This window comes from Pimephales promelas, chromosome 17, assembly GCF_988280905.1.
Source record: "Pimephales promelas chromosome 17, fPimPro1.hap1.1, whole genome shotgun sequence".
Taxonomy (NCBI): Eukaryota; Metazoa; Chordata; class Actinopteri; order Cypriniformes; family Leuciscidae; genus Pimephales; species Pimephales promelas.
This window is the reverse complement of record NC_142785.1, coordinates 18357631-18375018: the sequence shown is the minus strand read 5'-3', so window position 1 is coordinate 18375018 and position 17388 is coordinate 18357631. Positions and strand designations below refer to the sequence as shown.

The window sequence follows — 17388 nt, the reverse complement described above, 5'->3', positions numbered from 1 at the left end:
AAGCACAAAATAAAGTAAAATAAAAATAACAGGCTATGCCTAAGAAAGGCAGTAAGGGATAGAGTCTAATAAAAAAACAAATAACAATTCACAGAACATGCACATCAACTACAAATACACAAAATTAGTACAATAAATTAATATCTAAATAACATTGGAAATAAATACATGAATAAATAATAATATTCAGACAATCAGGAGGTAACGATGAAACCATAAAGCAACAAGTAGTTTTATCAACTTTCTCCTAGGCTGACAAACAAAGAGAGTCATAAAATAGTTTTAAAACCGACACAAAAAAAGAAACTATGTCCACAGCAAGAAGAAAATCTTTTTCTATGACTAGAAACTTTTTCCAGAACTATGTTACGCACTTACAGTAGCCTATATTTGCATATCGTACACTTATTACTATACAGCATACATGCATACCTATTTTGAATATTGAATTTACTACATTTGATAAAATATTATATTACAAGTGCAAGTTTTATGTAGACGTGTGGGTTTGGGGGGTTGTTTTAAAAATCCCATAAGCTGTTCATGTAAATATCACTCTATGACTGATATTTACATGAACAGCGCCCTGGCTTGATGATTTCCGATGACGTGCGACATTTTAATTAATGACAACGATGATTGTTTGTAATAATTCCGCTTTGTGTTGAATGTGTTCTAAACTGCATACAAGTACATTTTATGAGCGAAGATCCCACGGAATCTTCCAGTCCGACGGGTGTCGCTATCAACACATTCACCAAAACATTAGTGTCGATGAGCCCTAACTCGTGTACAGAAGAAACGATACACTTCTATTGATGTCTTCTTTCCGGACTGTTAGAAACTTTGTAGATAAAGAGAATAATTGACAGAGAACAACACTATTCGTTTGTTTTATTGTAATATATCTACTAGTTTAGTTCGCCTTCCCTTTTCATATTCTGTCTCGATTTGTTTGGCTACTATGTAGCTCGTAGCCGATCAGCAGAATAGGAAGTCAATAGTTTAGAACAGGAAAATAATAACGTTACCATTTAATTTTGTAGTATTAAAGTGATTCTGATTTAGACATCATGCACAGAAGAGGAGTCGGAGCTGGAGCGATCGCCAAGAAGAAACTGGCAGAGGTAAGTTATGATCACAGCACTTCCTGCGAGATTTACTAACTAGGAAAATCATTTTGCATGTTCATCCTGCTAATATGTTTACTGTCACAGGCAAAGTATAAAGAGAGAGGTAATGTCCTGGCCGAGGATCAGATTGCACAGGTGCGTGTACCCTGATGAGCACGACATGGATTTTGAATGAAAGGAAGCTTTATATGTAAAACAACAGTATCAGAATGTGTGTGTTGTTCCTGTAGATGTCAAAACAATTGGAAACCTTTAAGACCCATTTGGAGGAGTTTGCCAGCAAGCATAAACAAGAAATCCGTAAAAGCTCTCAATTCAGGGTGCAGTTCCAAGAGATGTGTGCCACCATAGGGGTTGATCCACTTGCCTGTATGTATATCGTAAATGTTTCCCAAATATGTCATTTTATTATTTACCGTAGTGTGCTCATATGAAATCTGTATAATTGACATTGTACATTCTAAGTATAATTATATAAATTATTGTGACTTTGTATGTTTTATACTCATTCATATAATAATTATATTATATATAGTTTACATTTTTGTAAGTATAAAAATAAATAATTCGAATTTTGGTGAAAAAAGTTATATGACCTCATCAACTTTATTATTATTTTTTGTGCAGCAGGAAAAGGATTTTGGTCTGAGATGCTTGGAGTTGGAGATTTCTACTATGAGCTTGGTGTACAGATCATTGAAGTCTGTTTAGCTTTAAAACACAGAAATGGTGGTAAGTTTTGTCATTTTCATTGTTACACAGTTATTGTGTTGCATATTATCAATTAAACAGGCTTATATTGATGGTAGTATTATTTTGTGCGGCAAAAAAAATGCTCTATTATGATTATTCAGCTGTCTAGAATACTTGATTCTGATTGGTCAATCATCATAGCATTCAGATATATTTGTAAATAATTTTGACACGTTCCTAACAGTCTCTAAACACCATACAAAACCTGATCACCTTGTCACATGGTTTGTTTAGCAATAATGACCATCTTAACTGTCCAGTACGACTCTCTAAAACCTTTCACTTTCAATCACAATAATTGTAAGTATTAATCAATAAATGACTTTGTGCAGGTCTCATCACATTGGAGGAACTTCACCACCGTGTCTTGAAAGGAAGAGGGAAGTTTGCTCAAGATGTGAGCCAGTGAGTGTCTTTGATTGTACGTACTGTTCTCTAGCGATTCTGAACACATGAATCCTCTCACCACCCATTAATATCGTCACTCAGGGATGACTTGGTGCGGGCCATCAAGAAGCTCAAGGCCATGGGAAATGGCTTCGGGATGATTCCCGTTGGAGGTTCTTATCTAGTCCAGTCGGTCCCAGCAGAGCTCAACATGGATCACACTGTTGTCCTTCAGCTAGCAGAGGTAATCAATACAGGACACAAAGTCTGAGGCCTTTACACTTCTGTGATGTCAGATCTGATTATTGGCCTTGTTTTACAGAAAAAGGGCTATGTGACAGTGAGCGAGATCAGAGACAGCCTCAAGTGGGAGCGAGAGCGAGCCTGTCACGTTCTTGTAAGTGTGCAGGAAAAACAAAACACCACTCTGAATGCTTTTATATCACAAATTAAAGAGGACCTATTTTGCCCTTTTACTATCTCTCGATTTTGTTTTTGGGGTCTACTTGAATAGGGTTTTGTACTTGAATGTTAAATAAAAAACACTATTTTTCACATATTTTACATTGTTACTGAAGCTCTCTTCCCAGTCCCCTGTATTATAAAGCATTTCAGGGAGTTCAAAAACAGAGCTTACTGGTACAGAGAATAACTCCCTTTGAAGTGGACTTTGGTTGCAATCAGACTGCAGGTAAATGTAGGCCATATCGATTTTTTGCTTCCATGTGACTTCGAACTTGTTCATCAAAATGAACACATTTTTTCCTGAGTCTGTTCGTTCATTTCGTTCGTTGAATGAACCAAATGAAAAAAAAGATTCATTCATTTTGATAAACAGGAGTGTCACGAACATGCATCACAGAACAGAGCAAGGCGACCATTTGAGTTTATAGAACTTAAACTTGTTTTTTTTTTTTTTTTTTTTAACGAGAAATTGTTTCGCTTGATAAGATCCTTATTCATCGTCTGGAATCGTTTCATTCATCGTCAGCCCTTTGAACAGTTTGCAGTTTGAACTGAAACTGTCTTTTGGACATTGAACCATTTGGTTACCAGTAAAGTGCATTATATGGAGAAAAATCCTGGAATGTTTTCATTAAAAACCTTAATTTCTTTTCGACTGAAGAAAGAATGACATGGATATCTCGGATGACATGGGGAGAGTAAATTATCAGCTGAAGTTTTTTTTTTTTTTAAGTGAACTACTCCTGAATGTGGCTGAATATGAAATCGCTATTCCCTAGTTAGCGTTGAATACGTTGAATACGAATTCACTATTCCCTACGTTAGTCCACTAATACAGTTCACTTGAAGAAGTGAAAGAAAACGAGTGATCGAATTGGACAGCCGTTGAGAGTACATTGGCTGTACACTCGTTATTGCAGTGCAATGTGGGATAGAATGAGTGCACTTGATGTCCACAATGGTTTCGGACACCACTACAAATGACCGTGTCCTTAAATAATGCTCTATTTGATGGTATGGGGGGATTTTCAAAGTTAAAAATGTTTTTTTTAAAGCATAAGGTTTAATATCTTTTGCATTGTTTTCAGGATCACCTGCTGAAAGAAGGCTTAGCGTGGCTGGACTCCCAAGCTGCAGTGGAGCCTCAGTACTGGTTCCCAGCTCTCTTCGCAGAACTGTTTTTGCGAGATGTTACGCCTGAGGAGACCAGCCAAATGACACCTTGAGAATAAGACATTATTTTGTAAATATATTGTCATGGAAGAAGGAGGAGATAAGGGTGAAGGTCAAAGAATGTCACAATGTTGTGTGAGCAAAGCTTGTAGAGAGGGAAAAAACTGAGAATAAAAACATCCGCTTAGTCACATTTCTCACAACCCAACAAGTCTCAATATGTTTTATATGTTTATTATTTTAAAACCTGATTCACCACTGGACAAAAAAAAAATTGGTAAATAAAAGAAAATGGTAATAGTTTCATCTTATGTCTCTTGTGTATCTTCTATCTATTCTATTTATTCAATGATATTGCATTCATTATTAATAATAATAATAATAAACATGTAATTTCCCTTTTTTTAGATAGATAATAGCTATTAACGAAAGTGATGCATATCTAGAAAATCCTGGACCATTCAGTAGGCTACTTTAAAAAGCGACACCATACTTTCCTAAATACATTAAATCAGATATACTAGAAATCCAAACTGACTAATCCTCATGACCATAGACATGATCCTCAAATTCCTGCTGTTGCCAGTCGTCACAGATCCGAGTGCAGAATGGACACACTTTGTGAGACTGCTCGTGTTGCTCTAATTCCTCCTCGCTGATGCCAGGAAAACCCTCCTGACAGTGCTGGCACACCCTCATCTGCACATCAGGGAATGCATACAATTCAATCATTCTGACCTCTGCCGACACTCCTTCTCGAAATATTGTATTCATAAGAAAAAATAAGTAATTACCTGTATCTCTGTTTCTGCAGGATTTGCTATAATGTACAAATATAATAGGTTATCAGGTTTACACTCTCATTTTTGAGACAATTTCGAGATTTTTGTCTAACTGAATGGTTCAACCTTTAAGATAACTTATTTTACCGACCTGTCAAATCATCAATGGTCTCATAGAAATGGGTGGAGGGTGGGCTTTGAGGGTCTGATAGTTGATCAGACATTGCGGCAACAGATGCAACTTGGTAGTCAAACAACAACCTATGAAGTTTATTTACTTCTTCCTGCAGTTCCTGGAGATAAAAAGGGGTGGAGGAGGGACTACATCAAATAAGAATAATTTAATAATGATTCAAATAATAATTGACTGGAATGTAGTTCAGTGCTCTGAACTCCACAACGTCTTAATGTGTACTACTGTTCAAAAGTTTGGGGTCAGCACAACTTTTATTTGGCAAGGACACATGACATTTTAAATAAATGCTGTTCTTTTGAACTTTCTATTCAACAAAGAATCCTGGGGGGAAATTTTACTACGGTTTCCACATAAATATTAAAGGTACGCAATGTAAGTTCTATTTGTTCAAAATTTATGCAATAGAAATAATGAGTCAACACAAGATTAATCCTACTTCCAAAACGTGTTTTTTGTCTTACCCTGATTCTCTATGGTAAGTCTGTTATAGCCCAGTCAGGATGTTTTTTGCGGGAAATTGCGTATATACATCACTTGTGCGTGTCTTGTGACATGAGAAGTATAAAGGCCAAGTATGGTAACTCTGAATTTGTCCTCTGCATTTAACCCTCCTGTTACCCTCAAATCTGATAACACTTTTTCAATTTGACCCCAGTAATTTAAACCTCCACAATATGTTTATTTATTTATTTTTACAAAGGTTTGTCTCAGTTAATTTATATATTTGTTGACTACTTAAGTAACGTTTTAAGTTGACATTGAAAATGATATTGTATATGTCAAATTACAATGAACATTATAAATTCAAATTATAACATGTTATAATGACCTCAATATAACAACCAAAACAAATGTGTGTGAAATTTTAATATTTCTTCTGTTTTATTATACAACTAAAAGAGCCTGGGGTCAAATTGACCCCAAGGAACACCGATGCTACAAAATTTGTACAGGACTTTGAAAAAATATTAGCAGGTTAATTTTATGTTTACAGAGTTGTCCCTATTAAATTAGGAAAAGTCATTAAAATTGAAGCAAAAAAAAAAAAATACAATTATGTTTTTACAGACGTTAAATATTGAATGGGGTCAAATTGACCCCAAGGATAATAGTAGGGTTAACCCATCCCAGTTAGCGCACACACATTAGGAGTAATGTGTAGTGAACACACACATACACACACACTCTGCAAACCAGGGGCACACACCATAGATATCTATATAAAGGCTAGATATCTCGTCCGTGCTGCTGGCCAATGGAGGTCGACGTCAGCACCTGGCGGCCATCTTGTCACAGGCAGCTCGCTCACTGGTAACATTGTTTTAATGGCACATGTACTTTTTAAATCACCGTAACTTGCTCAGTTTTCTACCGATTATCAAACGGTCTGGTTTGTTATAAACGACAGAGATGTAGTTATGATACTGCATACTTATGAATAATAAGTGTATAAATAAATAATCATCCAGAATTATAGCCACGTTAATAACATTTGTAAGAAACCAAAACCGCTTGTAAATCCGTCAGGATTTCAACGAGATAAGAGTATTTCTTACATCAGATACCACAGAGCCCACCAGAAAGCCTGTCTGTGACAAGATGGCCGCCGGTGATGACGATAAATACTCCGCCGTGAGACATCAAACCTTTATATAGATATCTATTGGCACACACACCCGGAGCAGTGGGCAGCCATTTTGTTGCGGTGCCCAGGGAGCGATTAGGAGTGAGGTGCCTTGCTCAAGGTCATTTTCTGCTGGGAATTGAGAATCAAACCAGTCTGACTCTCACCTAAGGCCACGACTGCCCATATCCGTAAATAGAGAAAAGTTACTCTGGCTACTTTGACGCATGTAAGGTCACGGTGTGTGGCATAAGTTAGCTGCCACAACAAGCGAGAAAGGTTGACTTAGAACACGCTAAAAGGTTGACTTAGAACACGAACCTCAGGGAATTCAAAAAAATGCTGAACAGAAGAGAGAGAGTTCGTAATAAAACTAGAAACAAGATTGACTGAGGGACAAGAACTGAGGGATTTAAAATGTTGTAAAAGCGACGAAGAGATGGCGTTTCTATTACTCAACAGAGCAGTAGGGTATTTTATTGAACAGATAACAAATAGAGTTCATCAAGCATTATCTATTGTGAAGTGTAATTTTATTATGACTGTTGCAGCGCTGGAATTACCGTGTCTATTAATGGGTGTAGCCACAGTAGCATCTTCAGCTAGTCAGTTGAGATCCTTTCCATCTAAACTGGTTCGTTTAAGCCTAGCAGTGAATGTCTTATGAGCAGTAGGTTAATATTCCTCCACACAGGAAGAAAACAATGTTCTTCCACAAAATGCAATTTTGTTTTTTAACCACTAGAGCTCCAAAAGTTATGTAATGTATAAGCAGCACAACTGATTTCAGCATTGATAATAAGATGTTTCTTGAGCACCAAATAAGCACATATTACAGTGATTTCTGAAGGACCATGTGACACTGAAGACTGGAGTAATGATTGCTGAAAATTCAGCTTTGCCATTACAGGAATAAATTACATTTTTTAAAATATATTAAAATATGATTATTTTAAATTCCATTATATTTTATTATAAAACGGTTAGTTCCAATCCTTGATTCTGATAGGTCAATAGCTGTGATTTATTGACCATAAAACACGGCTATGACTGCTTCACCCAACGGTTCTATTTATTTCAACACTGCAGATCCTATGTTGTTTTTATTTGAGCTTTCATGCATATTACACATTGGAACGTTGTTGCTGTTCACGGTCAGGGACTATTTTTTTCTATTCTAGCGGAAGGAAGGCTTTTAGTGATTTCACTTCATGAAAGTTGCACTAATACATTTTTATTGTGTGGTCACTGTTTTATAAAAGCAATAAGGTACTTGAGGCAAGTGCTGTATAGTGAATAAGTATCGGCTGGAGGGGTTGCAGACACTCGCCTAACAACGCCCTTCAGCCGTTACTTATTCACGCTAGAACACAGCCTCTCGTACCTTATTGCTTACTTAACCTACAGTTTTTATCAAATAAATGCAGCCTTAGTGAGCATTAGAGACTTTCAAAAACATTAACAAATATTACAGACCCCAAACTTTTGAACGGTAATGTACCTAACAGTGATGTTTAATTGTGTCATAACAAAACAGATCACCTCATTCCTTTTTTCAAGCATCTCTCTGTCTGATCTTGATGCCTCTGCCATTCCGTAAATTTTGTTTTGTGCCTGCTGAAGTTGTGCCTGTAATTGCAGAAGTGTCTTGAATCGGGATTGAAAAACTTATTGATACTCACAAAAAAAACTCAAGTTTAAAATGAAATGCATGTTTAAAAAACCATGACACCGTGTAATACCTGGATTTGATTGGTGTTCTCGTCCTCAGCCTGTTTCAAGGCCATCTCCTCCAGCTTCTTTTTCACTTCCTTCAATTCCTGCTCAGCTCCTTCAGCACGCTTGTTGGCTTCTTTGCAATTCTGCACCTCACTGCGAAGCAGGCCTCTGGCTTCTGTCAGCTGAGTGAGCAGAGCCTGAATCTGGACCTGAGTGTTTGGTCACAAAGAGATTACTTCATGATAATACAGTTATTACTGACTAATGATTTGAAAAAAACTATTAAAAAAACAAGCCTCACTTTGTGTTCTTCTTTCTCTTGGGCTCCTTGCTCTAACATGGATGTTTGTAACGCTTTGTTTTCAGCTCTCCGGTCCTCCAGAGTCTTATTCATCTTGAGGGCCTGTATTTCGTTGAGCAATTTCTCATTGTCTTTCCTGCTGCTTTGCACATCCACCTATAATAAAATAAATGCCACACTGAAGTCAAATGGTGAACTCGCAGACCTGCTCAAAAATGTGTTTTTACTCTGACTTTTAGTTATGCCACAACTTGTTTCACTGCTTTTTTTTTTTTTTTGAGTGTATTAATTTGATTTGGTTTACTTTTCATTTCTCTCTCTATTTTGTCACTTGTATTTTTGTGTCTTGGTCTTGTCATGGATTATGACTACATAAACAAGTAATTTTATTCTTAATTATCATTAACGTTAAGGACACATAATGAGAAAGCACTTGCAAACCTGTAACAACTTGGCCTGGTCCTGTACTTTGTTGTAATTTTGCTCTGTTTCTTTCAGCAAGGTACTCAGCCTGGAGAAAAAGGAAAGATGAAAATAAAACATTCTATAGAGGCACACTAGCGACTGCGGTCTTTAGCATTCTTGTTAGTGTGCTGTCCTACCAGAGACCCCGGTTCGAATCAAACTCGAAGTGGGTTGAGTAGGACCGGTTACAATTGGCGCCATGTCCCAGATAGGAGTGAGATTTAGTGGGTGAGTGTAACAGACATAGGTAAGTAAGAGCTGTGCATGTAAACCTCACTCCCCTGGTCTCAAGAAGCATGCTAGCGATTGGGATCTTAAGCATCCTTGATAGCAGGCACGCCTCCCACGTGGGAGACTTCGGTCGTGGGTCGAGTAGGACCGGTTACATTTGCATATAAAAACATATGTTGGCACAGAGATTTCCATAATAAGCAAACTCACCTGAGGTTTTCAGCATCCTGGAGTTCAACCTGTTGCTGTAACTCAGTCCTTTCACTCTTAAGCATGTGGATCTTTTGAACAGCTCTCGTATACTTTTCATGAAGAGCGTTCAGTGACTGTGAATAATTTGGTTTGATACAAGTTATGTAAAATTAGATTACAGATAAAATTACAGACATGGTGTTAGCTTGATCTTTACCTCTTCAGTGGCGTTAAAACTCTCCACGTCTGGCAGCGGTGTTTCCGGCTTATCCTTGGACTTTACATCATTTAGAGAGCTCTGTAGTTTAGTATAAAGGCACATTTATGATCACTTTATGATCACAGTGGTGTTTTGTCAGAACAAGAACAATGCAATAGAATCAGTTAACAAAAATGGAGCACAAACACTATTAAGATAGTTTTCGGTAACTGAATTTAAATTAAATTAAATATGACTATTAGATGAAAAACTTTCATGAAAATGAGAAATGTTGCCTTGGCAACTTACAGAAATAAGTTTAAGTCTAAAACTAAAAATAACTAAGAATGAAAAAAAAATTATAATAATTATAACTACACAGAAATATATTAAAAACAAATAAAAATGACACTGACGCATAATAAACTTATTAAAACAAGCTAAAAAATAAAGTAACTGAAAAAAAATGGTAAAGGTATACTATTCTAAGGTATAGGGTAGTTAAAGCTTTAGGATGGTATATAAATAATAAAGCTTTAGGATGGTATATAAATAACTGAATTTAAATAAAATAAAATATGAATATTAGATGAAAAACTTTAATGAAAATGAGAAACGTTGCCTTGACAACTTATAGAAATAAGTTTAAGTCTAAAACTAAAAATAACAAAGAATGAAAAAAATATATATAATAATTAAAACTACACAGAAATATATTAAAAACAAATAAAAATGACATTGACGCATAATAAACTTATTAAAACAAGCTAAAAAATAAAGTAACTGAAAAAAACAAATGGTAGGATAGTAAAGGTACACTATTCTAAGGTATAGGATAGTTAAAGCTTTAGGATGGTATATAAATAAGACACTGATTAGGACAAGTAGTACAACATTCCCCACTACACAAAGACAAGTGTCTAAAAATGGCGAGACATCATGACAGACAGTCAGTTGACCTTCATTACAAAAACATCCAGTACAATTGGAGGTAGCACAAAGACTGTAAATAACAAGTATAAGAAGTGTTTTAAAAGAAAAGAGAATCTGACTAACCCTGAGACGGCACATCTCATGCAGTCTTTCCTCCAACTCAGTTTTCAGGATCTCATTTGTTTCTTTTAAGTGCTCGATCTCTTTGACAAAGTCCGCTTTCTCTTTCTCCATCTTTTCTGCCTGCTCCTACTCACAAGGACATTCAATAACAGATTTTGTAGCCAATTAGTCTGAGTAATAAACTTTTAGTGGCTAGCAAAAAAGGAAAAGCCACTATAAACTTAAACTCCACATGGTGTCCATCCAAGTTGTACCTGTGTTGTTATAACTAACAGGTCCTTCTCCAAGCTGCAGTCAAGGCTTGTTTCTGCTGGGCTTTGAAAGCGGAACGGGGTGCTGGCTCCTTTGACATAACCGAAGCTGTCCACATAGCAGAACTGATAAAACTCTCCATCATCCTTGGGCAGGTAGTTCTCTGAGAACAAACAAATCTGTATCATGTAGAGTTTCAATGTCATCAGAATTTAATATAGGGTAGTGGCACACACACACACACACACACACACACACACACACACACACACACACACACACACACACACACACACACACACACACACACACACACACACAGTGTTGGGTAAGTTACTCTAAAAAAGTCATTACTATCTAAATACATTTTCAACAGTGTAATTAATTATATTACTGTACAAAATTATCTCTTGAACTTACTAATTACTTTCTAAATCCCATATCAACCTCGACCAGCTGAACAATACAAGGATACACATGAAACTGCTCTTTCTAATTCTATCAAATAAATAATATTAAATTGTATTAATTATTCTTGAACTGACTAAAGTTTTTAATAGGTGAAGGTTACTTAAAGAACTTACCTTTTATTATTAGAAGTTAAATTTGAATGTTAAATCCACTATTATACATATATATGTGTTTAAATAATGTGTGTGTGTGTGTGTGTGTGTGTGTGTGTGTGTGTGTGTGTGTGTGTGTGTGTGTGTGTGTGTGTGTGTGTGTGTGTGTGTGTGTGTTACCTACTATCATAGTAATGAAAGTAACATTCACATGCAATTGAATGTTTGAGAGCCAAACTGCGTTCCTATTTCAGCGTTGTTAAGTTGTGGATATTTTTAACAAATAGTTTGTTTTGTACATTCAGTTTAACAGCATTAAAGAGGGCAAATGTTATCATTACACTGAACTATGTATATGATATTTATATACAATATGTTCTTCTTTTATGCCCACTCCAAACCAAAATCAGCAATTTTTTCAGCCAAATCAGCAGTCACATTTAAAGAGACTTTAGTTTTTAGTATTATATTTTTTAATTTTTTTTTTGACAAATAGTATATCATGTTATATTCATTTATTGTTTATGAGTGCATCCCTAGTAAGGTCCAAAGTATAATGTCTACCGTATCACTCGAGAGCAAGATAAATGAAAAATGTTTTTGATATGAAAAAACTACCCTGCCATGCTCGAGTAATCCTCACTCTGTTGCTCCCTCCACAGTTAATAAACTGCCAAGAAAGTGGTGCATGGCAGCAAACCAAATTCTTGAGACACTTGACACATCACAAGGTTCCTTGATTTAGGACCCCTGAGTAGCAGGATGAGTAGATGTGGACCACTCAAGTAAGTTGTTCTGCCTTTACTAAAATAGCAGCACAACGTCACATCTATGTCATTGATGCACAGTAATTAAACCAGGGGCCAGTTGCATAAACACAGCCATTATATTAAAGCAGTGTCTTAAAGGGGTGGTTGATTATGATTTCACTTTTCTAACTTAAGTTAGTGTGTAATGTTGCTTGCTTGAGCATACATACAACAACATCTGGTACTAAACAACAACCCTGCCCGGGGAACGCGATTTATAGATTATCAAGACAGTGCTAATCAATGACTATACACATAAGCTCCATACATTCATAAACTAACCATTCAGAAATGTCCAGTTGCTTGTACATGCTGTCACTTCTTCTTGAGTCTCTCCAACTTTGTCTGACTCCGGTTTGAACATAAAAGGCTTAAAGGTTTCGACAAACTCCACCCCCTGTGCTGGGAGCAGCAGCTCATTTGCATTTAAAGGAACAGACACAAAATCTGTGTGTTTTTGCTCACCCTCGAAGGGACAATTTTGACGTGCTTTATAAAAATATCTGTGTCGTATTATGGGCTAAAACTACAAACTCTCTGGGGACATCACAAAGACTTATTTTACATCTTGTGAAAAGGACATTATACCATCCCTGTGCATTTACATTTATTCATTTAGCTGACGCTTTTATCCAAAGCGACTTACAATTGCTTATGTCAGAGGTCGCACGCCTCTGGAGCAACTAGGGGTTAAGTGTCTTTCTCAGGGACACATTTGTGTCTCACAGTGGAGTCGAACCCAGGTCTCTCACACTAAAGGCATGTGTCTTATCCACTGCGCCACCACCTCTATATAGGGACATTTTCAATAAATCAATAAAATGTTCCTAAATGAGCCAAGAAATGATGGGGAATATTTTTTTCCCATGTGCCATCAAAATGCATGCAGTAGAGAGATAAGATCTAGTAAAAGATCAAGTATCTAAAAAAAAGTATAAGTCAAGGGGCAGTCAGTCGTATTTTTTGATGTCAATTAGACCCACCTACTTTTTTACGCTTTAAAAAAAAGTTATGAACAGTCTTAAAGAAAAAATATTTGATAACAAAACCAGCACTGTACTTGTATAGTCTCCTGCAAAGTCTTAGCGTTTATGCAACAACAGACACCTAGGACACATCAAGTCGTCCGTTCAGGGACGGCCTTACCCATGTTACCCAACAGACTAGCAAAATCCCATTCCTTTTCTCCATATTGATTTTCAGCCATAATGTCTAAACCATTCAAACCACGAGGTTGTGAAATGAAAGTTTCTGCTCCTATAAAAGCCATAAGCTACGAAATCAATCAACCTTGTTATTTGCAAAACACTGTCTCTGATTGGTAGAACTCACATTGGCAACGTTTACCACCCCCACGAACGGCTTAAGCGATTTGAAATAATATCGGTAGTTAATGTATTCATACTTTTGCCTTTTTTGCCGTTAGATTAAAATATTATTTTGAGCAGAAAAAATATCTTAAGAAGAAATTAAATGTACATATACAGTGCCCTCCACAATTATTGGCACCCGTTTAAGATGTGGTCGAGGACTTTTAAAAATTCTCCCTTTTTTTTAAACAACATAGAACCTAAATGCAAAAAAAGAGAAAAATCCACCCTTTTATTTAAGTACATTACTTTGGTGGTAAAAAAAATGTAAAAATTTAGAAAAATAAAAACTTCAAATCATGTGTCCCACAATTATTGGCACCCCTAACAATTCCGCTAAAAAATGTAATTGATTTTTAAAAAAATATATTTTCTGTAGTTGCTAATGTTGGTCAGGATATCTAGGAACTTTTAATTAGTAATTCATGACTTCCTATTTCCCTGGGGTATAAATATGACATGACACAGAGGCCTAATTCTCTTACCCATTTGTCAACATGGCAAAGACAAGAGAACACACCATTCAAGTAAGGCAGATGTGTGTTGACCTTTATAAGTTAGGCAATGGCTACAAGAAAATAGCCACTCACCTTATCTTGCCCGTATCTAAAGTTAGAGGAATCATTAAGAAATTTAAAACAACTGGAACAGTGACAAACAAGGCTGAAAGAGGTCCCAAGTTTATCTTGCCACAACGCACTGTGAGGAGGATGCTAAGAAAAGTAAAAAAAAGTCCTAAGCTCACTGTCACAGAATTGCATCAAATAGTGGCATCTTGGGGTCACAAAATCTCCAAAACAACCATCAGACGCTCTCTACATGCCAACAAGATGTTTGGGAGGCATGCTAGGAAAAAGCCTTTTCTCACTAACACTGACAAACGTAAACGTCTGGAGTTTGCCAAGCGGCACTGGGACTTCATCTGGGATCGTGTGCTTTGGTCGGATGAGACTAAGATTGAGCTTTTTGGCAACAAACACTCTAAGTGGATCTGGTGTAAAACAAAAGATGTGTATACCGAAAAGTACCTCATGCCCACCGTGAAGTATGGTGGAGGATCTGTGATGCTGTGGGCCTGTTTCTCTTCCAAAGGCCCTGGGAACCTTGTTAGGGTGCATGGCATTATGAACGCTTTGAAATACCAGGACATTTTAAATAAAAACCTGATGGCCTCTGCCAGAAAGCTGAAGATGGGTCGTCATTGGGTCTTTCAGCAGGATAATGATCCAAAACGTGTGGCAAAATCTACACAAAAATGGTTCAGTCACAAACTCAAGGTCCTCCCGCATGGCCATCTCAGTCCCCAGACCTCAATCCAATCGAAAACCTGTGGGGTGAGCTAAAGAGGAGAGTGCACAAGAGAGGGCCCAGGATTCTGGATGATCTAGAAAGATTTTGCAAAGAAGAATGGTCAAAGATCCCTCTCTCTGTGTTCTCCAATCTTGTGAAATGTTATAGGAGGAGATTAAGTGCTGTCTTGTTGGCAAAAGGGGGTTGTACAAAGTATTAACATCAGGGGTGCCAATAATTGTGGGACACATGATTTGAAGTTTTTATTTTTTTAATTTTTTATTTTTTTATTTTTTACCACCAAAGTAATGTACTTAAATAAAAGGTTGGATTTTTCTCTTTTTTTGCATTTGGTTTCTATGTTGTTTAAAAAAAAGGGAGAATTTTTAAAAGTCATCGACCACATTTTAAACAGGGGTGCCAATAATTGTGGAGGGCACTGTACCAGTGGTGCTGAAAAATGAAAGATATAGGACAACAAAAGAAAAGCTTTATTCACTCTACCAAAATTGAAGTTGCCCTGCGTGAAAGGGCGAGGCTTATTCCAACGTAAATCGCTGTATAATTGTATATAGTTTTAATCATATAAGGTTGGATTATTTTTATGTTCAACTGGCTGTTCATGAAGCTGAAAGTGCATGTCATAAAATAATATACCATTACTGCAAACCAACAGGAATCCTTGCTTTTTCTGCTCTATTGTGTTTGTTTTATGTGGGTAGGGCCCCATATTATATTGAAACGGGCCCCCAGATGCTTAAAGGGTTAGCCCTGTAAGGCCGCAACTGCCTGCTAATCTAGTTGAATGTCACAAACATGATTATATTAGATTTAGGTTTTAATATTTTGTGGCACCAATCACCAGTTCAGGTCATGGATGGAACAAACTGGAAATTTATGATAAACAAAATAGTAATATAAAAGGTGGAGTGTTATGTCCCTTTGGAGAAGAGGATGAATTCCTACCTTTGAAAACCACTTGATGCACAATCGGTTCTGGTCCGATATGGTCCGGGCAAGGTTTCACCCATTCATAGCTATAATACTGCTGCGTCAAATTCCAGCCAACCTGAACAATTTCACAGATTTAAATGAAACTTCTTTGAATGCAATACAAGACAACTTTTATCCATAATAAAATGCAAAAAAATGTGATGATGATAATAATGATAATAATAATAATAATAATAATAAATTGATTATCAGGAAATAGTAGTAAACTGTCCAAGATTTTATGTTATTAATAATTACTAACCTTGTAGATACCGATCCAGTCCCTCGGGGTGGGCTGCAGATCACCGGTGACAGTGTACTGGCACGAAATCGCGGTGTTTGGCGGATATGATGGAGGAACATCGTTGAAAACTACCTGCGAGTATGACGAGGTCTCCATCACAACGGGAACCGTCTTATCCTCCGTTCCGTCGTTCATCTCTGCATTTATGGGGGTCAGAACGGTCACCTCAATTCGTCCAAAGAGTTTATCAAAAATTCAAGTCCATTCAATTCACATTTATTTGAATAGCGCCTTTCACATACAACGTTAGATCGTTTCAAATCAGCTTAGAAAATCCATGAGTCCACATTGCAATTTCATTTTGAGTACTCTATTATCAGAACTGTCATGTAGCCTATAATGTACATACAAATCACACAGTTAGCTAAAACGTACTAATTTAAACAATGGACTAATTTAAAGCCAGTGGTGGTTGATTTTGCCTTTGAGTGACGTCCTTTCACTTTCATTTAGTCTCGGGCGTACTAAACAAAAGTGATACAACATCGACTGAAAACACAACATAACTTTGCTCGGTAAATAAGTAAAAATATAAAGAATTTATATTTATGTAACACGATACAGCTTATTATCTTGAAATAAAAACTTTTTATACTTTAAATATCAGCATCAGTCACTGACACTGTTAACTCAAGCTTGGACGAGTTCACTCATATAATTTGGTAATATTTTCATAATATATAACTAACGTTACCATAAACAAAATGTTACCTGAACCTCGTTGTGCCGCAGTATACAGAACGTGTTGAACTGGCAGTGCGATACAACTTAAGGCTGTTGCTATTATGGGAGCAGAGAGTAAACACAATCTGGGAGGTGTAGTTCTACGCACACTAGTGTAATGGGGGATTCCTGTGTACCATGTCATCCAGTGCATGAATTATGAGGGGACTGATGATCACCCTAACATAGGCTTTGAGGAATGAACTATTTAATTAGATACACACATTTTCAACGGTTTATCAATAAAAATCAGTATTCACAAAGTGACTTCCTGAATAGAAGACTGATGGGTAGCTCGAGGGCTTTTATGTACAAAAAGAGATTGTAAAAATTGGTAACACTTTATTTTACAGTGTCATTCTTAGGTTACCATAATAACTAATTAGTAACTATAAATTACATGCTACT

At 36.6% G+C, this 17388-nt stretch overlaps 2 protein-coding genes across 3 annotated transcripts; one reads left to right on the top strand and one right to left on the bottom strand.

The window, feature by feature from the left end:
• Positions 1–760: 760 nt before the first annotated feature.
• Positions 761–4217, top strand: snf8 (SNF8 subunit of ESCRT-II). The gene is made up of 8 exons (XM_039653195.2): positions 761–1127; positions 1218–1268; positions 1364–1502; positions 1761–1865; positions 2219–2291; positions 2376–2517; positions 2596–2670; positions 3827–4217. Exons 1-8 carry the CDS (start codon positions 1074–1076, stop codon positions 3962–3964), a joined length of 777 nt encoding a protein of 258 aa, XP_039509129.1. The 5' UTR covers positions 761–1073; the 3' UTR covers positions 3965–4217.
• On the bottom strand, positions 4130–17134 carry calcoco2 (calcium binding and coiled-coil domain 2). Of its 2 annotated transcripts, none has more exons than XM_039653192.2 (14): positions 16975–17134; positions 16216–16394; positions 15927–16029; positions 10931–11091; positions 10677–10802; positions 9639–9719; positions 9440–9555; positions 8975–9044; positions 8534–8689; positions 8256–8441; positions 8056–8142; positions 4845–4986; positions 4706–4731; positions 4130–4610 (listed from the first exon to the last, which is right to left on the bottom strand). In XM_039653192.2, exons 1-14 carry the CDS (start codon positions 17132–17134, stop codon positions 4449–4451), a joined length of 1755 nt encoding a protein of 584 aa, XP_039509126.2. In that variant the 3' UTR covers positions 4130–4448. The 2 variants fall into 2 exon arrangements, with proteins under 2 accessions (XP_039509126.2, XP_039509125.2); XM_039653191.2 differs by having other exon boundaries at positions 16969–17133.
• Positions 17135–17388: the final 254 nt, after the last annotated feature.